The sequence below is a fragment of the Bactrocera neohumeralis genome, chromosome 5, assembly GCF_024586455.1.
Source record: "Bactrocera neohumeralis isolate Rockhampton chromosome 5, APGP_CSIRO_Bneo_wtdbg2-racon-allhic-juicebox.fasta_v2, whole genome shotgun sequence".
In the NCBI taxonomy this organism is placed as follows: Eukaryota; Metazoa; Arthropoda; class Insecta; order Diptera; family Tephritidae; genus Bactrocera; species Bactrocera neohumeralis.
Genome location: NC_065922.1, coordinates 57832567 through 57855881, shown reverse-complemented (window position 1 = coordinate 57855881; position 23315 = coordinate 57832567). Strand labels below are relative to the sequence as shown.

At 35.5% G+C, this 23315-nt stretch overlaps 1 protein-coding gene across 6 annotated transcripts; it reads right to left on the bottom strand.

Annotated features, from left to right (window-relative positions):
* Positions 1-1340: 1340 nt before the first annotated feature.
* Positions 1341-22160, bottom strand: LOC126760155 (histone acetyltransferase p300). Of its 6 annotated transcripts, XM_050475599.1 has the most exons (18): positions 21815-22160; positions 19264-19965; positions 19116-19192; positions 18750-19039; positions 18310-18502; positions 17720-18094; positions 13125-17177; positions 12771-13060; positions 12537-12694; positions 10465-10575; positions 9420-10368; positions 9127-9357; positions 8752-8982; positions 8273-8670; positions 7797-8196; positions 7390-7695; positions 6702-7331; positions 1341-6621 (listed from the first exon to the last, which is right to left on the bottom strand). In XM_050475599.1, the coding sequence occupies exons 3-18, from the start codon at positions 19168-19170 to the stop codon at positions 5899-5901; spliced, it is 9393 nt and encodes a 3130-aa protein (XP_050331556.1). In that variant the 5' UTR covers positions 19171-19192; positions 19264-19965; positions 21815-22160; the 3' UTR covers positions 1341-5898. The 6 variants fall into 6 exon arrangements, with proteins under 6 accessions (XP_050331556.1, XP_050331557.1, XP_050331558.1 ...); XM_050475600.1 differs by having other exon boundaries at positions 10465-10545; positions 19116-19965; XM_050475601.1 differs by having other exon boundaries at positions 13125-17129; positions 19116-19965; positions 21815-22159.
* Between the last annotated feature and the right edge of the window lie 1155 nt (positions 22161-23315).

Genomic DNA, 23315 nt, shown 5'->3' with positions numbered 1-23315 from the left:
TCTTATGTAATTCAAATATGAATATTTTTGAAATTTATTTAATGTAAATGATACACTGTATTAGTAAAGTTCCTATACGAAGGAAATCAGGTGTTTGCTTAGAATTGAGTGATGCCTTATTCACATTACTGAGTGGCTAATATTTGAGAACTGCCCGAATATGTTTATGTATGTATATACAAAATATTCATATTCATATCTATAGTTTCAATGGACTATCAATATATAGAGAATAGTACTGTTTTTCTTGATATTGATTAGATTTTTGAAAATGCAGACACTACAAATACAGTTGTCTCTATGTATATATGTATGTATAATTTATATAAACCTAAAAGTTTGCGTCAACGCGATTAATTCCACTTGATAGTGCATTGACCTACTATATAAAAAGTTAAGTACAGTTTTGTCATTAAATGCTCATATCATTCCCAGCTGGAAATATTTAACGTTCCAAATTTTTATGGTCACTGAATTTGCACTCGAAATTTTTCATCCCGAAAATTATATGACAAGAAATATGTGTAATTGTAATTTTTACCAAGAAATGTGCCGTTATGAGGTCTGAATTTTTTATATTTAGCGTGTTTAGGCGGAAAAAATGTCAATCCACTTACTCCCACTAGTGCTGACATACCTCTGTGCGCAAAAAATTGTAAGACTTTCTAATTTAATTTTCGCGCCTTTAAGATATATCACCTATAACAATACATTTTAGACCCAGAACACATACAAAATAATCGGTTACACCCAAACATAGTTTTTTCTTACTAGTTTTCATTTTCTTTTAATATTTCTAAGAAATAAGCTACACTAATATTGAAGTCGTCGATATTCCAGTCAACCGCACTAGCACAGTGTTGAAAACCAACCAAATACCAACAAAGGATTGAAGACTAACAATACATAAGCCGATTTTTTTGTGTTGATTAAGTTACTGAAAATACCGAATTTCAAAACAAAACCTGTAAAAGGGGATTAAAAATTTACCAACACATGAAAATATCACCCAGCGTTTGAGCTTTGCAGCAGAAAGCATACTAGTAATCCCTAATTTAAAAAAATGGATATTACCTTATAGTTATGATAATATTTATCTGTGCGAAAATGATTTTTAATTAAAATTAACAAATTTATTTTTTCATTTCAATATTTTTTATTCAATTTCTCTTTATATATATATACGCATTTTAAATTTGTATATAATTTTTATAATTATTATTTACTGTATGTATGTATATAATTATAATTATATAAACCGTTATCGTTAATTTTTACTATACAAATAATGCTGTTTACCTTATGCAATACACATGCGCGCAATTTTTTTTTTTTATTTTCATCCACATTAGGTGTAATATGTATGTTTTTGTGTTTATATTAGATTCAGTTTAATTTTACCATTTCGTCAATTTAATGCTTATGATACTTTTCTCTTTATTGTTAATACATTTAAGCTAGGACTTAATGATTACACTTATTTTAAGTTCTCTACACTGATTGACAAATAAAACTTAGAATATTGTCGAATCAAGTGTAATTATAGATCATTTATAATTAAGATTTTATTTTTGGGATCTGATACAAATTTCTAAATTTGTATACTTTAATTTCAAAGAGTACTATACACACATTCATAATATTTTCGTAGTAAATGAAATGCATAAAATATAATTAGATGATGATTTAGATATTATTTCTTAGTTTTTATTTGTTTTATAGATTTTACAATCGAATTTAAGATTTATTACTTAGCTGCTGCACAACTGCTGCTTAACCTCGCACAATTTCCCATGAAAACGACATAAAAACAAGCTATGCATTGCATATATGTACATATGTATGTTTGTTAATGCGATTGCTGAAACGACTTATTCATTATATTTTAGTTTTTTAGCTGGTGGCAGATTTAAAAATCAACATTTACATTTTGTATTATGTTAAATATCGTTTTTCTAATATATCTAAATATCGTAAACTTCTATCAGACCGCTGTGCAACTTAAGTTTCTAGCATTTGCGATGTATTTTTTTGTATTTTTTGTTTGCATGCGCATATGTAACTTAAATCGTTCAAAATGTATGTATGCATTTATGTTGCGATGTGCTTACAGGCACATTTATTTTTAAATTTTCGACATTTTTAGGCTAGTAATAAAAGCTTACTTATTAATATATACATATGTATGTATATATTTATACACCAAATTATAGTTAGTTTGTTCTATCATTATATACAAGTAAGTTATTGGTATTTCACAGACGTGGCGTATTACGTTTTACGCGAGATAATCATATTAGTAATTGTCATATTCATTGAGTTTAAGATGAATAGTATATAATAATTAATACAAATTCCAGCATACTGCTAAATCTAATAAACTTAATGTAATGATTTCCGTAGTACATCATTCATTTATGGTTTTCTTTGTTACAAAGTTCACATTTTTATAACATAATAATTATTATGTTTATATTAAAATTTAAAATAAATTATTTCATTACATTTTGGTAGCTAAATCGCTAAGTGCAAGCATTATGATAACACGACTGTCGTTATTATTTGATTATTAAATTCTAAAACGATTCTTTTTTACAAATTAATATGTCAAAAATTACGAATAAAAGGAGAGATGAAGAGATCGGTATAAATTTAATGTATTAATTTAATAAGACCACACTATCATTTTTAAAACTACTAACTTGTAGGAAAAATAATATTTGTATATATTAAATGTAGCGTGTTAGGCATTTTACCTAAAATTTACTATACTCTCACTTCACTGCTACTAACACACATTGAAACACATATACCTACACATATACATCTGTATGCAAATCGCAAAAAATTTGGAATCAATACTTAAACAATTTAATTTTTTAATAAATTTCCGTGCTTTTATTATTTTCCAATATGCGCTTATTAATTAACTTATATGATGATCCTTACTATCTAGGTAATTATGTATACCATATATGTACATTTAAAAATATTACAAGAATAAGTAATAACATACAAATTACACATACTATTTTATTATGATAATCCTTTAATAACTAATTTATATGTATTTTTTTTTGTTGTTTTTTTGTTTATGTTCTACTCTATAGTTAGTTATTTATACACAATGCATACTTTCTTCATAACTTATTTTGTAGCTTTTTAAATTTATTTCACGAACTGTGCAATTTTCGCTATGAACAGTTCATTTGCTGAGAGTTGGCGGGCGCGGTGATCTATTGGGCGAACAACAAACTCCTATCCAAGCGAAAATTATGCAGGTCAAAACATAAAATATGTGTAGACTGCGCCTACAACTTAAACTAACCATTTTATATATTGTATTTGTAATTATAATTAAAAATATGTAGCTTTATAAAATAAGTTCCATTCAAATTTTTAATTACTTTCAAATCGTGTTTTTTTAATAATATAAATATTTTTCATTTTCAACACCATAATTTCATCTTGATTGAAAAGAAATTGCTCTCCAGCATTTTTAAACTTGTAAAAATGGCGGATATCAAGTCAACTGCTGGTAAATTATTTCTTTATCGAAAGGAATAATTGCATAGAATTATATAAAGACACCAATGCACTTTTCATAGCCACAGGATTAATACAAAGTATATGTGTATTAGAAAATATGTTTGTTTTTAAATATTGTATTATGTCATAAGTGTTAAATTATAATTTTATTAGAAATGCTAACATTTTTCGGTGTATGAATTATCACACAACCAAAAACTAATTCATCTAAAATTAAGTATTATCATATAAAAAGCTATCACAAAATATAACTAACATGCATACAGTACCACTAACTATTTAACTATGATATTTCTAATGTTCACATTTTAGAAAATAAAGTAAGTTACTAAAGTTTTAAATTACGTAAAGGTAATGAAGTTAGTTAATCGTGTAATATTCGCTGCGGGTGCAGGTGCGAAATTTGTGACGGCTTTTAATGAATGAAAGGCGATCGAATCTAGATTCCTTTAGAAATATGAATGAGATGTAGGTAGTTCGATAACAGCCGATACAATGAACCTTGCTAAGGTGCAAAAATGTTCACAAGGACAAAGATGCAATTGCAACTAGTTTGAAGTTATTTGCAAGTTTTCTGATGTTACTTTGTATTATATTGGCTTCTAATTTAATTCTATAAAGAAACGAATTCTTGTCGTTATTTTAAATGATTATTTGTTGAAATTTTGGATTTAATAATAACACAATTCACTGGTAATGCAAATTTTAAAGTACGACTCATCATGTTGGATGCAATTCATTGTCAAGTACGGTTGTCTTTAATGAAAAATAATAATATGAATTTGCATGAAAGTTAGCATTAAAGTGGCCAGCATAGTGCAATAATATTACCATAAAAGTACAAATACTGAAAAGGCACATTTAATATTGTTACTGAATGTCATATGAAATAATATATACGCATTAAAACACAACGCTTATAAGCGATGACGATGTTCTAGAAGTTATTCATTTCAGGTGTGGAAATTTTAAGTTAATAGCTGTTTTCTCATGAATTATCAATGTAGTTCAACGTTTGTATGTGAAATTTTGTGAAACAATTTCAGCATAATATTGGACATTTTTCAAGTTGATTTCAGTGTTCATTAATTATCGTTTAATGTAAAAATTGAACGTAAGCTCGCAAAGTAAATATTTTTAAAAGTTCATTTCAATGAATGTGTGGCTATTGAAAAGATTTGCACATATATAAATTACTGCCAGACAATTTTTTATTTACCTTCCTAAATTGGAGCTTGTTTATGCTTCTTTTTATTGGTAAATATTTGTTTCTTTTGTTTAAATGTAACTAAAACATATACATATATATTATTTACTTAAAAAATACATATTTACAAAGTTTCCATGTATTTCCTAGTATTGTTTTGAATATTTGACTGGTTTTGCCATCATTTCTTCTGTTTATACAAAATTATTTTATATTTTGATTTTACCTTTTATTCTTTTACAATTCTCAAAGTGATAAAAATAAACTTTTTCGTCTTATATTAGATATACATACATCTACATATGATTTATGGTATATTATTAATCATTTAAATTGCATTAAAGTATCTCTATATATAGAATATATCAGTGTGTGCATGTAGTAGTGTATTCGTTCAACAGTATTTTAAGGATGAGTATAAATCAAGTAAACTCAGAAATAAAAAAAAACCTAAATTTAAGATATTGCTAAATGTGCACAAATGGCCGACCACCAAGGATTTACCTTCGAAATAACATATAAGAGATGAAAGTACAGCCAATATTTTAATCATGAAGTCTAAAGTCATATAGGTTTTTTCTTGTAAACGATTTTAGCATCACAAGAAAATCTTGTCAAAAAATGTATTTTAATATATTTTGCATGTGCTATTGGTTTTGTAATTAACAGGATTTTAGTAACCGCTTTTTATAGTAACTATACCATACTTTTTTTTGATCGATCATATCTATTTTGAGTACTGCTTGCATGCATCTAATGCATCTTTCGGCAAATCATATTATTACTCTTTAAATGCTTATGACAATAAGGTATAACTTGGTGCGATGGAACGTATGAACGTATGATCATAACTTCAGAATGTTCTAAACACTATTCTTAACTATGGATATATTTCAAAGAAGCAAATAAATTATAAACCTAACTTTTAGAGATAAGAAAACTGAAATCAATAACTTCAATTGTGATGCCTCAAAAATAAACATAAATAGTAAAAAAATTCAACCAAATATTTGAAACAAAGATATGATTGATTAACCTGTACAGATGTATAATTTCGGCTTATCTCAGTAATAACGTGAATACATCTTGTTACTGTTGTTGCTGAACGTGCTAGTGGGTGCCTGCAACTGTTAATTACTACACTAGAGTTGTTCCACAAACTTGGTCAGTTGATCAGATGCGTCGGCAACGGCTTGACCGGGACCAGCACCACCGACAACTCCACCACCAACTACACCGCCAACGCCGACGTCCTGTGATACACCACCTGGCAGTGGTGATTGATGTGGCGCATGCATGCCACCAACATGATTATGTAGACCTCCATCATGTGGCGGACCGGGCGCTGGTGAATGACTCATTACATGATGCGGCGATGGTTGAGCGCGTGGTGAAGCTGATGGCCCACCAGCTCGTGGCGATGGCGCGGAACGTGGTGACGGTGTAGGTTGCGGCGAACGTATAGGCGGTGAAGCGCGCGCTGCTGACTGCATTATTTGTTGTTGCAGGGTATGTGGCGTAGGCGGGCCCATTACATTAGGACCGCCCACCATGCCGACTCCGGGTCCCCCCACCACACCACCTGCTTGCATCATTTGCTGCTGTTGTTGTTGCTGCTGCTGTGTCACAGCACCTGGCATACCCCCCATTTGTTGTTGTGGTGTGGGTGGTTTTAAACCTTGTTGCATAGCCGCAGCGGCTACTGCATACTGATCACCTGGCCCACCAGGGCCAAAGTTACCACCGGTAAATTGTTGTCCGCCACCACCACCCATTTGCGGAGGTGCGCGTTGACGTTGAGGATAAGGAGGCGGGTAATTGGGCATCGGCATCTGTCGCGCTTTAAACCATTGCACGTTAGGCATCTGTGGGAGATAAAGAAATAATTTTTTTTTTTTTTTTTTGAAATTTACCATTGACTTTGTGCTAAAAAATATCAATTTACCGGTCCTTGTTGCTGCATGTTGCTAGACACTTGCTGCTGTTGTTGCATCATCATGGGATTTTGCATGCCTGGCATGCGCTGATGTGGGGGCCCAGCTTGTTGTTGAGGTTGCATCACCACTTGTTGCTGATTCGCTTGAGACATTTGCTGCTGTTGGCTCATCATGTGTTGCAATTGTTGATTTTGTTGCATTACTTGTTGTTGTTGTTGCTGCTGTTGTTGTTGTTGCCCATTACCGGCTGGACCGCCCCCACCGCTTCCACTAGGATTCGGTTGGCTCTGTTGACGTTGTTTAATGATGGCGGCCATTATTCGCGGATTACGTTTCAAGACTTGCAGTATCTGTTGGTTATCGTGCGATGGATTGTTTTTAATCTTCTGCATAATAAGCGCAAGTTGAGCTTCATTTAGCCCCTGACCACTGTCAACAGGTGCATTGTGCTGACTACCTTGCGGCCGAATGCCACCACCGGGCCCACCAACCTGGCCGCCAGCGACCATGCCTCCCATGCCACCGCCAGGGCTGTTTATTCCTCCAACACCTGTACCACCAGCATTATTACCCATATTGCCAACTGGCCCTCCAAGCATTTGATTCGAGCCGCCGGCTCCAACCATACCCATCATATTCTAAAACGGAGACAATATTATGTACTATATTCAAAATCATATGTTTTCTTTTACTTACCGGCTGCATTGTATTCTGTTGCATTTGCACTTGGGTTTGGTTTGGTTGTCGCATTCCTGGATTGGCATTTCCCTGATAACGATTACCGCCACCCCATTGATCCATTGGCATATTATTACCCATAACAGTATTTACACCACCTGGGCCCATTTGTCCAACACCAACACCGCCAACGCCAACATTTCCCACATTGCTTCCAATCATACCACCACCAGGATTGCCTTGATTAGGCATACCTCCTATGTGACGTTGAATTACTGGAGGCGGCATGGGACCACCTTGTTGTCGCGCAGCTTCCTCTTGGACCTGTCGTATAAAAAATGTGATTTTATTAAACAATCAATTGCTAGACAGTAATAAAATATGATATGTTCAACTTTACAAACTTTATAATAATCTTTGCTTACCTGTTTAACAACTTGCAAAACAGTGGGCGAAGGTGAATGACCACCTCCTGGCTTCATTCCAATCCCAGGTTGATGGGGGTGCGGTGAAGTCATACCTCCACTCATCTGTGCCGACACCGGTGAGGGTACAGCTACTGTAGATGGACTCATTCCACCAGCAGCATTCGCTGCCATTAGAGCTGGTTGCCCAGGCATATTTGTTTGACCAACATTTACACCGGGTACACCTACACCCACACCAACACCAACACCAACGCCAACACCAGCGGGTCCAACAACGTTGCTAGGCACTACAACTGGACCAGCTCCAACAACTGGACCACCTGCTAAAGCTGCTGGTGTAGTCACGGTGCGAGTCATAAGAGCCATGCGACGGCGTAAAAGTTGTTGCTGTTGTAATCTATATTTGAAGATATCAAATTAATGTCCATAACAAACCAAAGCTAATCATTTAGATGCATTTAAAAAATACATACTTTTGTTGCAATTGTTGTTGTTTGAGCTTGTGTTTAATATTTGGACAGAACGGAACTGGGCATTTCTGCTCCTGGCAGTGCTTGGCATGATAGCAACAAAGCGCAATTAATTGTTTGCAAATTGGACAGCCACCATTAGTTTTGCGTTTGCAGTTCTTTGTATGCTGAACGACCCGTTTCATCTTTTGACACGAAGGCAAGCGACAATTGGCATCACGACACTGACATGCGTGTACCAGTGACTGAATGCATCGTTGAATGGATTGTTTCCGCGCCTCTTGAGGGTTTGCTTGTTTAAGATCGGCTGGTGATGAGCCATCATCAATGTCCAAGCCAAGTTTCTCCATTTTATGTGGATGACCAACTTTTTCCTTGCACACCGAGCAGAGATCAAAGTCCTGTGTGAAAAGAATTAAAATTTGTAATACATAATAATAAGCAAGTTATATAAAACAAAAAACAAATAGGTATGCACTCACATCACAAACTGTGCAGTGATATCTTGTTTCCACTGCAGTTTTACAATTGTTACATGTATAGACGAACTTGTCTTGGCCTTGGTTATGTAGTTCGTACAGCATACATAGCGTCGAAAACTGAGCACGACGAAGTGATGAAAATTCAAAATGCTTGTCTCTTGCCAATGTTAGGAACGCATCTCGTCCATCCATCAGATCACATGCTAATAATGGATCTGGATCTTGTATAGGCTGTAAAGTCAAGAAAAATGGTTTGAAGTCAATGTTCGCGCAAATACTGATAAGAAAATCTTCGGATTGTAATCGATGCAATGAAAACAGCATAATTGTGGGGCAAGTAAGAAACAAGACAATGAATACTGAGAATACACCTACCGCTAAACTTGCAGCTGATTGTGCCGAATGCAGGCGTATCACAAAGAACACCTCCTTGTGTTTCTCCATTGTGGCATAGATCTTTGCAGAGAGGTCATTGCCTGTCTGTTGTTCATTGGTCTTCTTGTTGTTTTTACGCTGCGCAGCTTTGGATTTATTGGATTTCTTTGCTTTCTTCTGACCCTTTTTCTTTCCATCACCACTAACTTCATTGTCTTCAATTGAAAATATCTGCGAAATGAATGCGAAAAATAATATAAATAATAGTAGAATTTAGAAAACAAAAATCTTACATTGGCTGCTGCAGCAGCTTCTGCTGCTTCGGCTTGTTTGCGTTTCTCCTCTTCCTCTTGGTCTAATTCTTTGATACTTTCTTCCAGTACATTTGGCCAGAAATCGCCTTCAAAGTAAGGTAACTCAGCGGCTGATGTCAATTTGTCTTCCATTGCTTGTTTCAAAATATCTTTGTAATCCTGTATAGTACGTTCAATCATACCCTTGTCTAACATCTTTTTATACCATTCCTGCAAACGTTTTGGTTTAGGTATTTTCTGATCCGTCGGATGACAATGGAATATATAATCGTCGCCCTCGGAAGGTGGGCATGCCCAAATATGCGCCATTGTGTAACCTAATTGTTTCACATAATCCATATAACCCAGCAGTATCTCATGATACACTGCCGTTCGATACTGACGCGGTTTAAAGAAATGTACCGAATCTAAATAGGCAATATATACACGTCGCGTGTTGGGTTGTGGACATTCGGAACCATATTCTTGTACGTGCATGCCAAAGAAACAAACGTCAACTCCGTCCACCTCTTCAAATGCAAATAAAGCTTTCGCCCGATAAGGAAATTCTGAAGACATTTCCGCATTATCAACGAATCGTCGTCGCATGCCCGGCTTCACCTCTACACATTTATCAGATGAGGATACAACCCTTATGTGTACCTCACCAGCACCAGCTTCTTTCTTTTTCAAGAAATTATTGACACGTGTTTCTATATATATACCAAGTTTTGTGGTGGGCAAACGTTTCGCATTGAATTTGTTCTCCTTTCTTTTGGAATTCTTCTTCTTCAAGCAATTGTCACAAACGAAACCACCTGGCCAAATCGTGTCAAGCCAGAGGACACAAATTTGATGCTGCTTGCGGCCACATTCCTGACAATCTACAAACGGCTCAAGCTCTAAATGATCATTCTTCATCTCTCTAAATTGATCTTTACGAATTTGCCTAATGGGTACGCGAATAAAATTGTAACACATAAATAAAGTTATTAAAATTAAAAATTTTCGGTGTATTTGTAATTGGCTCTAAGTATTTACTTACGTTTGAGACTGCTGCGGATCGTCGCCGAGAGTAACAGTGTCTCCTTGGATGTCGTTGAAACATTTTTGGCAGAAGGTGTATCTGTTTGAGGCAACACCATAATCCTTTAGACTTTAGTATTTACAAAAACCAATACGAATTTCAACAAATTTGTTAATATAATTTATTTATTTATATGATTTGTGAATGATTTCATCGCGTCCAAACAGTAAAGCAAACGCAGAAGTAGGAGTAAATGATCGGTTAAACATCATAAGAAAGCACAAAAAAGCAATGACATTTGATTTGTCATGGGATGTTTTGTTCCGTGTGTTCATATTTTTTTGTGATAATGTTGAATGGGTAAGGGAGTGGAAATAGGGAAAAGAGGAACGAACGTTGGTTGGAAAAATATTAGTAATGCATGTATATGGGAGCATGTAGTACACATCAGTAAAAAAGTGCGCACAGAGGGAGGTGGTTAAGCATTTGAGTGAGCCAATGCCACAGCAGTTTTCAAAACATTGTTGTAAGTAGCAAACGATCAGCATTTAACATCAGCAACAGCGGTAATAAATATCGATTATTTTGTTGTTACACCATAAGCAAATGTGTATGATCATGTTGTAGATATTATTTTGTCGATGGTTGTTGATGAATAGATGTATTAGGACGTTACAGACGCACACAAAAAACCATTACCACATATGTTTTAATGGATTTTGCAAAGGAATAGAAGAAAATAAAAATAACAAGGTTCACATTAGAATTGTTTGGTTACAAACTATAAATAAAGGTAATGTCACTAAATTACATATAAAAATTAAAATAAATACAAATAAGGATTGTTTATTTTTTAGTAAAGCTTTAGAACATGCATGCAACAATTATTATTATTAAATGCCTTAATTAATTCGCATTCGAATTTGTAACCAATGCCCATACGTTTGATAAGGTATGTGATCAAATGGGCGTTTTCCACTAAATTCTTTAATAGTTTATATTTTATTTGAAAAAAGTGGAATCTTCATATATATTTGACGTGTTTGGTGTAAAAAAAAGTGTATGAAAAATTTATACTTGTCTTATTTATACGTATTTCGAGAAGTTTGCGAAAAATTTATAAAAGACGCAGCAGATACCGTTTTATGGTGGAATTAAAAAAAAAAACACACACATATTCAAAAATATAATTCCTAAGGATTCTAAATTATACTTTGAAAATTCTAGATGGGGACATTCAGATATGTTCGATCTACGAATAACAAATAACGATTTTTGAGTTAAAAATCATAAAAAAACATAATTTTATTTTTTTTTTCAGTATAAGTAAAGTCGCATTTTCAATTCAGTTCATATAAAATATATAAATATTTGAAATCGTACTATTTAGACGAAAAGGATACGCAGTAAGTGGGCAAGAATTTTAATTATATTGAATTTGTGATATTTTATTAATTTTGTTCACAATTTTTGTACACCTCAAGTACCTATAATTTGATCATACATTACCAAATATTTAGTGGAATGCAATTGCAAATTTATATACAGAAAACAGCGATTTTAAATATCTCTTTTCAACAAAATACGATGCAATTTAATTGTGATACACTACAAAAAAATGTTGCTCCAATATTTCAGATACTTTTTTGTTTTATAAGTTTGTTCATATAAGTTTAAGTTTGAATTGCTGTTTATTTAACATACTATTTATCATTCCATAAGAAAATAAGATAACAGCTCAAAACTTAATCTTTAGGTTTTTACAAGATGAAATAAAAATACGATTTAAAATAAATATTGTTTTATTAATATTTCATCAAAGTTGGGTGCTAAAATATTTTATCCATTAGAAATTATTTAGCTATCAGAAATACGATTACATTAAGTAAAAAATTAATCGATTGTAATTTTCAAAATTTGCAAGATTCTCTAGAATGTTCCTCATATTTGTTTTGCTCTCTCAATATATGTACATTTGTTAGAAGACAAGGAAATGTATGCCCACTTAAACCAAATGAATAATATCACAATAATTATTTTTACAAGAGGTGTCTAAATCAAAGAATTTATTATTAAAGGAGTTTACATACCTATTTTGGTAACTGTAATACTTGGCGTCCCGTGGTATGGTACATAATTGCTTTCCAAAACAACATAGCACTTGCGGATTGAATGTATATTTTCGACCACAACAGTAGCCAAGAGCTTGCATTACCGGATCGATTTCTTGCTCAAATACTTCAGATAACTAGACATTGATTAAAACATATGTAAAATACATTATATTAAAAGATTCGATGTTTTTTCTATTATTTTAAACTTACCTTTGTGCAGTATCGATAAACACGTGAAGTTTTACGATTATATAGCCATGCATTATCAAACATTAGCCACACATCATCGACATACTCCCACGGATCATTATATTTGCCATTCATTAGATTGTTGCGAATGGTTCCCAAGTCCATGGGTTTCTTCACAATATCAAAGTAATCTGGTATACCAAGTATTTGTGGATCCACGGGACAACGGAAAGGTGCTGATTCTGGTTCATGACGCATCAACTTATCTAGTGTTGGTAACAGTGCTTGTTTCAACTCCTCTGGATTGAATACTGAAATAAAGATCATACATTCAACTATTTTATACCGATTACTTTAATTTATTATATAACTTACCGCATTTCTTTTTCTTATCGCCAGCATTAGGCATCAATGGTTCTGGTACTACAGGTTTTGTTTCTGACTTGACTTTGGTATCGCCGTCAACTGATGTCTTTCCATCATTTTTACAGTCTACAGTGCCAGCATTGCCCATTCCGCCAACACCATTTGCGGCGTTGTTGTCGTCAGTGTCCATTGGTTCACTTTTTATAATGCCATCTCCGTCTTCAGTCTTTATTTCCACTTTCATGTTGGTACCGTCATTATTAACATTTTTACCAACACCAGCTGAAGATTGTGTGTCCATTTGAGAATTGTCTCCACCACCGCTGCCATCTTCCATGTACTCTTTCTTAATTTCATCTTCTTGCTTAATGGAATCCAATTTTCCTTTGGATGCGTTACCGCTTTCACCACCGGAATCAGCACTTGGTGAGGGTGGAGTTTCATCATTATCACGAGCAGCTGCTTCAAGCGCCGCCATTTGTGATGAAAGATTACTGCTTGATGTAGGACGTGAACTCATCACAGTCGATGTAGTAGTAGTTGTGCCCACTACACTGACACTATTACTACTATTGTTGTTGCCACCTTTACCCATCGATAATTGTTGTTGTTGCTGCTGTTGCTGCTGTGACAGAGTAGGACCATTATTATTTGTGTTAATGGCATTAGGTTTCGCTGACAACTGAGTATTTGAAGATGACGCAGTTGTCGTCATTGTAGTTCCAGTACTGCTCATTGGCACACCTACAATAGTGGAAGCTGTACTAGCATTCACCGATAGTGGCGTTCCAGATGTTGCCGATGCCGGGGACGGTGCCATAATGGGAGGAGTACTGCTAGCTCGTTCACTCAGGGGTTGCATAAGGGATGTTACTGATGGTGGATTGTTGGAAGGTGTTCCTATTGGACCATTCGAGACGAAATTTGGTGAGGGACTAGGCGCGGCTACCATAACACCTGTTGAGGGGCCGCCAGTTGTGGTATTCGCGCCTACCGAATTTCCACCTACTAATGACTCAAGACTAGTAGGAGTCGGTGGCATATTTCCCACTGAGCCCATATTTTGTTTCTGTTGTTGTTGTTGCGACATTGGCGAAGGAAAGGGATTTTGTGGTTGTTGCTGCTGAGACTGTTGTTGTTGTTGTTGCTGTTGCTGCTGTTGTTGCATATGAGAAGCAGGATTGTTAAATGGTGATTGTGGTAACAACATATTACTCTGCTGCTGTTGTTGTTGCTGCGCTTGCAAAAGCCTTTGCTTCATAATTTCGGAAAGTTGTTGCGCTGATTGTGAACTATTCCCGCCATTGGCCGTGATAAATTGTTGTTGCTGACCAGGAACAGGACTTGTCAACACACCACCACCGGCGCTTACTTGACTAGCTGGAATTACTTGGACACCATAAGGAGACAAGACCGGACTTGGTACGACAATACTTTGTGGTGTAGATGTTGGCATTGCCCCCATGCCACTGTTTGGACTAGGTCCTGGCGGACCAACCAATAAATTGCTTTGCTGCTGTTGTGGAAACTGCATTCTCTGTTGTTGTTGCTGTTGATGCAAAGCTAGCAAATTTCCTCCAGGAGAATGGCCACGTATTCCTACCATATTTTGACCTGCTTGTCCAGGCATCATACCCACATTGCCCGGGGCTTGTCCACGCATTTGTTGCTGCATCATACCAGCAGCACCTAAGGGTATACCTTGGCCTCCACTAGCACCCATGGGACTGATCAAAGGTCTAATTTGGGTTTGTTGAGCTTGGGGATGTCCAGGAGGAAGTTGTTGACCAACTGGTACTGCATTACTCGGACCTGGCCCTTGCCCAGCACCGGGACCTCCTGCTCCACCGGATCCTTGTTGCTGTTGTTGCATTATTAACATTTGCTGTTCTTTTCGTTTAATGCGTTTTTCTTCCAACTCTTTTTGTATCTTGTAAATTTTCTCAGCCAGTAGGTGGTAATATTCTGACCGAGACTTGGCTGCCTCATACATGTCTTTCTCAACTTTTTCAGCATAAGAAACCAAATTGGCCATACGTTTATCAGCCATGGTTGTAGGATCAGACGTTGGGAATATCGCTTGTACAAGTTTATGGACAAGGTGTTTTCGTAGATCAGCAGTCACCGATTCACGCCAGTCTCTTTCTTCTGTAACGGCACTATTACCTGCGCTGCCATTACCGCCCTGTGAAGTGGTTGCACCCCCACTGGATGAGTTATTACTTTGAGCGTTCACCAAGCCACCGGAATTTACAGTTGCTGTACCAGGACCACCAGCTGCGCCAGAATTATTATTACCGCCAGCGACTCCTCCAGGTCCGCCACCTGGGCCACTTACTGTTGTTGAATTAGCCATAATGACATTATACGACTGCATTTTCATCTTTGCCAACTCTTGCGCTCCCACCAACTGCTTGTTAGGCGGTGGTCCATTTCCCGCAGTTCCCCCCATGTCAGCTGAATTGCCAGCGTTATTAGCACCTAACTGTGCATTGTTAAAAGCGGAATTGTTATTAATATTATGAACATTAACTGATAAAGGAATGTTTGATTGCTGTGATTGTTGTCCAACATTTTGTTGATTTTGACCAGTATTGTTAGTGTTAGAACCGCCGATCAAACCAGCTAATTGTGGGTTGTTATGACCTCCGCTACTTCCGCCCTGTAAAAGCACTTGTTGTTGTTGCACATTTTGGTTTTGCTGTTGCATGCCGTTATCCGGCCCTCCCGCTCCACCAACCATCATATTATTGCCCATGATTGTATTAGAATTCGGCCCTCCACCGCCTATGCCACCTCCGGGTTCACCAACCTGACCTGACATTGGTCGCCCTATCGGTCCGCCCCCTAGCAACCGAATACGATTTAATTGTTGTTGTGCATTCACTGCATTATTTTGAAGCATGTTAGCTCCAGGTCCGGAGTTGGAAACTGCTCCTTGCATTCCCAAACTATCAAACCGTCTGATTTCCTGATTTTGGTTCTGTGCGTTTTGTTGTTGCATTTGTTGAGATATGTCCACGTTAGACTTCATACAAAGTTGTTGATTTGGACCTCCAGTCATTCCAACTTGGCCACCATTTCCAGCAATAATATTTGTTCCACCAGTATTCTGCTGCGGTATCCCAGAATTTTGCGGACCACCACCCCCTACGCTAGTTCCATCTGACTGCTGTTGTTGTGGTTGTTTTACAATACCTTGTAACGGTTGGCTAGTGTTTGTATTTGCATTAGCGCCACTTGCATTATTGTGGAAACTCTGTTGCTGGCGGAAAGGAAAACAAATAATACAATCCGAACGGGTACAAGTCTTGTAATGCAATAAAATTTGACGAGACGACGTGCAATGCTGAACGCTACATTCTTTGCTCTGTTTACAGTTCGCCATATGCGCCAGCACATCTTGCATAGATTTGCAATAGGGAACTATGCATTTTTCACGGTTAGGGTTCAAAGATTCGCGCCGGTTGCACTTATGCGCGTGCAAGAGAAGCACCAGTTGTTGTTGTATGTGCTTTTTTCTCTCTTCCGAAAGGTGTTGGCCGCCACCACTAGATCCGCTGCCTGTGCTGCCACCGCTACTTCCACCAGCCGTACCACCACCAGATTGTTGAGAGGTACCAGGTTGTTGTTGAGAATGAAGGATTTGACCTCCAGGTTGCGGCGGTCGTGGGCCTCCCATAACACCACCTTGCGTTTGTGGTTGATTTGGACCCATTTGTTGTGGCTGTTGTTGTTGCGGACCACCTACCAAACCCTGAAGGGTTCCATCACCAACAACACCAGCCATTCCAATGGGTACACCGGGTCGGTTGCCCTGTTGCATTGGGTGAACACCACCGCGTTGTGCCATTTGCTGCGCCAAAAGTTGCTGTTGTGGATTATTCGGGTTTACATTAAGTCCACCCTGGGGTCCACCAGGACCACCATAATTTCCAACACTTCCCACCGCATTTCCATAGGGTCCATTCGGTCCGACTGCTACATTACCGCCAACCATATTTGCCATTTGACCTGGACCACCGTATGTAAGATTACCGTTTAACACATCTGCTCGTTGAGCTACACAGTGATTTGATCCCATACAAACGAGGGACAAAATAAATATTGTTAGGGAATACGATAATGGAGAATTTTAAACATATGTATGTTGTTTAAATAATTTGATGAATGATTTTTAATTTTGTAGTGTTTAGATGCTGCGAAAATCAATTTCAGCTGTCAGCAAAGAGATTTTTTTAGAAAGATAAGCAGAAACTTATAGGATTGGAACATTATCTTTAATTCGGAAAGTATTTTAACATATTTCTTCACTAGTACAATCTCACTGATATTTTTACATAAGATAAAAAATTTTCAACAAATATTCTCAAAAAAATCTTATTAAAGGAATCGATTTAGGGGTTATAAAATATTAATATAGTGTTAACTTCACAAGAAAATTCTAAACGAAAAATAATATAGAATAGTGCAGTAATAAAAGTAGAAGTGTGTAATAAAAAATATACCTATATTCGCAGCTTTAATAAACACGGGTCGAATCACTGTGCGCTGTATGTTTTTGATATTATGAAATGTAATAAAGAAACAAATAAAATACATACCCATTTGCATATTTGGATTCTGCATTCTCGGACCACCGCCTGGCCCAACACCAGGGCCGTTACCAGCCATTAAATGAGGATTGGGGCCACGAAGTAGATGTTGCCCCACCATTCTACCCATCATCGGACCATTTTGTAGACTTTGCGGATGGCCAGGTCCCCCTCCTAAATGCATGCCCTGATTTGCTCCACCAACAGGACCCATATTTCCGACGGGCCCTACCCCACCAGGTCCAGCATTCATCATACCACCGGCACCTGCACCTATTTGTTGTTTTAATGTATTTACCATGCCTGCACCGCCACCCAAACCACCCAAATTGCTATTAGTAATCACCATACCTCCTATATTCCCCTGAGCAATTGTGTTCATGCCTGTGGAGTAGAAAATATTAACAAAATATAATTATAAGTATTAAAGTTATTATAATAAAAACAAATACACATAAACCATAAACAGTTGTACAATATATTTAAGAAGACTATTATCATGTTCAATTCGTAAATCAAGACAACCTATTGTGGAGACAAACTACAAAGTCTATAAATCAAAATAAATAATTAATTTCCATATAACATATTTTACTTACCAGGCATTGTATTTATTCCTGGAGTACCGTTGTTGGATATCGACATTGACATTGAGTTAACCATACCCATTTGACCACCAACTACTTGCATGCCTGCTGCGTTTGGTGACTGCAAGTTAGGCGATTTACTTCCCAACTGATTCATACCAGCTGCGCCCATTGGATTACCGATCATTCCTGTATTTTTATTACCCTACAGAAAAAAATTATAACAATCAACATCTTCTAAATTTTTAAAATAGGCGTACTTGTTAACAAATATTTATAAGATATTGGACATTTTTAATTTGGGTATATAGAGTATATAAAGGTTTCCGGTTTCCAGCGTATATTCATTAATTATATGTTTTTATTGTTTCCAATATTAATCAGTGTTGGGGCAAGTATATTTTTTCATTGATACAATCTTATAAACGATTTGTTTTTTCTTGTGAACTTACCTGTTGTTGCAATAACTGCTGCAGATGTTGATGATGTTGCATTTGACGTAATGGATTGCCGGGACCACCTTGGTTTCCGCCTGTGTTATCATCGCTTGCGCCATTCATTTGTGGTCCACCTGGGCCAGGACCTTGTGCAGGAGGTTTGTTGGGTCCACCGACTACGTTGACACCAAGACCTGCCCCTGAACCTCCTGGCCCACCGCCACCGCCAAGAGGGTCTGGCCAATTACTATTGCCAGTAACTAATTCATCCGGTAAATCATCTTCCAAAACTGAAACGTAATCCGCTAAAAAGAATTAAAAACAAAATGTTAAATTTTATTCAAATATATCCGTATCATATGTCAATAATATTTTACTTACTTGGATCCATTTTAGTCCGCTTCTGCGGTGGTTCATCCATATGATCAGCCATCATTGAGACGCCTTTGTTATGATCTCTATTTTGGTATTAAATTTACGTAAGCTTGTACAACTTTACGCCGATTTCACTTGATAATTTATGACTTGCCTTATTTTTTGTTGTTTGTTTTAAATTCAAAAATTTTCAAGCGCAATATCAAAGCTTATTTTGAATATCTTAATAACGACGAAATTATATAAAAATTAAAAAAAGTTGAATGTTTTAATTCAAACGGCGGAAGGAGAAAATTGCTTTCCGGAAATGGTTTATTAATTTTAAAAACACGATCACTCGACACTGATGCTTTTCTTGAGCTGCAGCGGCTGTGTTGACATTAGCAGAAAGGGTCAAAACTTTCCAAGTTTGAAGTTTGTTTATATAGGGTTGCACTCTTTGAAATCGCTTTCGCACATTTAAAAAATGTTTCAACTGAGTTAAAGCGTTTTTGGCGACAGCGATCGAGTGCATTTTGTGTCTGAAGTTATAAAGGTGGACCGAGAAGTATCGGTTATTTATTCCGTTTCTTAGTTTACCTCCTACGTTTCTTCAGTGTAAGATGATTGTTTTTTAAAAGTTATTAAAGCAAATTGTAAGTAAATAAAGGTTAAGTTCATTTTTTATTTTCAATCGTTTATTGGCACTTGACACATTCCTGCTTTACCACTGTTTGATGAACCAACATTTTTAAACGCCGACGTTTATCACCACCAACATCTTTTGAATCAATCATTGCTTTTGTTGGCAAGGTTTTTGCGCCTTTTTTTGCAATACAAAACTCCAAGAATATAGCGATATTTAATTGCACATCAACTGTAAAAGGAGTAAAAAAAAATTATTACGTTTCTTTTCATTTCGAAATCTTATTGATTTTGTTTCTGTTTTCCTTTTTATGCCACAATTATTTAAAAATAAAATTTTCCTATTTGTTAGCGAACTAATTGGGAGAAAAGTAAATAACTTGACGACATTGTAACATCTTCCGATTCAAAAATTGTCACTATATGTTTTTCTATCAATTAAAAATTTAAATACATTTCAGGAGTAAATAAATGGCAGTGATGTTGCTTGACAAATTCCTTCAAATTGGCCAAGCCACAACGATCGCAGGCAAATGGCAAATAGCATTAATTTTCTCTGCGACTCGTTCTTATTTTATATCAACCGACCGCCCGCTAATACATTCGTGTCATTCTCTCGTATATGCGACCACTAATTTGTGACTAGTGGGACCGTATGCATATAATTTTTGTTTCACTCGTTTGCTCAGATAGCCAGAGTTGTTGCCATTTTAGTGCGCGACAAGAACCAACTTATTTGTGGACAAAATTCGTTGATTTTGCTATGTAACTCGTTTGATTCTTTCTTCACAACTCGTTACTTTTCTACTGACGGACTTTTGCTCCACAAGACTGTGCTTGCTCGTTAGAGCCCTACTACCACAAGCCGAACAAATCGCTCCCATCGCGGTATACGAAACGCAAACTTTGAGTGTGTTGCTTTTACTACTACACTTGCATGACGACCACCTCGAGCAACGAGTGTGAGCAGTATTAGAAAAAGAAAGAAAAACAGACAAGCAATGACTGAAATTTTTTGTCGCTAGTTTTCACGTCGAATCGAAAATTTCTATTTGCAGATTTTTTGTTTTATTAAATTTGATTTAAAGAAAAAATTCGAAAAACTTTACAAAAATATGCGAAATTAAAGAAAAATTTTAATTTTATTTAAAAAAAAATTAACATCATGTTCTCACTTCAGATATTTATTGAAAACATTGTTTTTGTCCGCACAATTTATTTTCAATTAAAGTTCACAATTTTTTGTTATTTTGAATTTTACTCATTTACTTTTTGCATTTTTTTTTAATTTTTGACAATTTTTTAAAATCTTTTCGCAACAATATAACAAATATTCAGTCCGTTTGCTCCGCACCAGCAAAAACTCAACTGATTTCGCGAACGAGTAACGACAGAACTAGGAAGAAAGACTGAAATTAAAAGAGTCGAGTGCGATTTGCGAGAGTCAGCGAACACCGACAGTCAAGTGATGTATACTCAAAGCAATTGATCCCAACTAAATTTATAAAGGGAGTTTTTATAAACATTTTACAATAATAAGAAATTTTAATTTTCTCTTCCGCACCAATACACAAATTATTTATTTTTTTGCAAAAATAAAAAACTTCAAAACACTATACCGTAAAACAAAAACATATTATTTCATTTATTTTACACACGCTCAAACTTTTAACAAGAATTCCCTGTTGAACAGAAATTATTGGCATCACTTTTTATCGAAAAGCAAGTGTAGGAAATTGATACAAACTTCGTCTGTACTCGGTTGTTGAACAATGTAGCCCGATGGCTAAAAGAGACAGTATATGAGTAATAAGCAACGATTATGTCTATGCAACATTCACACGAAAACAATTATAGTTGCACTCTTCCAACGTATTGTAATAATATTTGGTCACATTTCAATTTCACTATCTAGCTTTTTCGATTTTGACATAAATAGTGAACAGCGAGTACAATAATAAAGCGAATTTCTATGCACATTATACTCGTTGAACATACACAGTTACACCGCTTCTGAATCGTATGAGAATAAATCAGCGAGTTGCAGCGAATATTTAATTGCGATTTATACAAATATTTACCCCATATTTAGACAATTTATACACATTAGAATGTGCATTACTATCGGAGAAATGTTTTGATTTATTAAAATATGCACCAACTTGAGTAAACTTTTACACAAAATGTATCTTAAAAAACTTTAACATTGTACATTGTAACGAGCTGCGAAAAATCACGACGAATTAGAAATGCACTCACGCATACGAACTCACCCGAGAGAAAATCGAACCGAAATATTAACAGAGCGAGACAAAAGCTTACAATATTCTTCACAATTGTGTTTCTGCGACATTTGTAATATATTTTTTGTAATATTATTAAAAATAATATCCCACAATCATAATAAAAGAATTAAACATATATGTATTTGATATTATTTATCTGACCACTATCGCAACTATCACTGTAATGCCACGACCATGTTCGCGCACACACTAACAAAATGGCGGCTCTACTCAATGGCCCTGCTATCCGCAAGTAAAACAGAGATGTCCATATGAGAGGCATTGCGAGTGTTGCCATCGTTAATTTAAAAAATCGGCTTCAAAACACCAAATACAAACTAAATTATGATATAATTTTAAGTTTATCTTAAGTTTAACCATGGAGATAAATATGGATTATGTAATTGTTTAGGAATAATTATTATTAAACCTCAAAATGAACTTTGTTTAAACATATGTATATTTAGGATAGAAGCATATATAACTATGTTATATGAATCTTTATACATATATGTGTATTTGCGAAGGAGAACTGCTTATATCACGAGTTATGATTCTTAGTGGTAAGGAAAGAAAAATTCGTTTAGGTTTTCCTTTATTTTTTAATTTTGTCTTAATCATTTCTGATTTATTTACAATTCGCTTTATTTGATAATACTCCTTTCATTCTCAATCCTATTTCATCACCGCGGCTGAAAACGCATTGGAATTCTACACGAATACGCTTCAGTGCATGATCAAATAGCCGTCGTATTTTTAAAGTGAAACGTGTGGCAGCACAAACTTATAAAATTGTACAACTGTTACAGTTTTATTGCTTTAGGAATATACATTTTATGCAAAAAAATGTCTGTCCCTGCACTTTTTCCATTTTTGTTTCTTTTTCAAAAAATATGCAAAATCCTAAATTTATTCTAAATATCATAATGTCATAAGTACAATAGATGTATATTTGTATTATATTTTCTGTTGAATGTACAGATTCACAATAATAATATTACCTAAATTATAATTTCTTTCCATTTTCGCATTTTGCTTATTTATATACAATAATTTAAATTAAGCACAAACTGCCAAGAAAAATTTAATTTTTAATACTTGCATCCAAAACCGTTATCTTTGGGCTTGTTTATTAGAAAAAATACGTGGTTGCCAAGTTCCGCAAATGATCAACAATTTAATTTCTTAACGGAACAATTATCACATTATAAATTATTCAAATAAAGTGAAAGCCATCACGAATCATATTTACATCCTTAGTTCTCTCTCTCTCACTTATCGTCCAACAAGGAGATAA

Excerpts from the sequence above, each read along its gene's own strand:
- LOC126760155 (XM_050475599.1), bottom strand. The coding sequence starts at position 19,170 with ATGATGGCTGATCATATGGATGAACCACCGCAGAAGCGGACTAAAATG. Across the intron at positions 18,503-18,749 it reads AGCAGTTATTGCAACAACAG|GGTAATAAAAATACAGGAAT; the intron begins GTAAGTTCACAA and ends TTTTTTCTGTAG. Across the intron at positions 6,622-6,701 it reads ACATGCAGCAACAAGGACCG|ATGCCTAACGTGCAATGGTT; the intron begins GTAAATTGATAT and ends TATCTCCCACAG.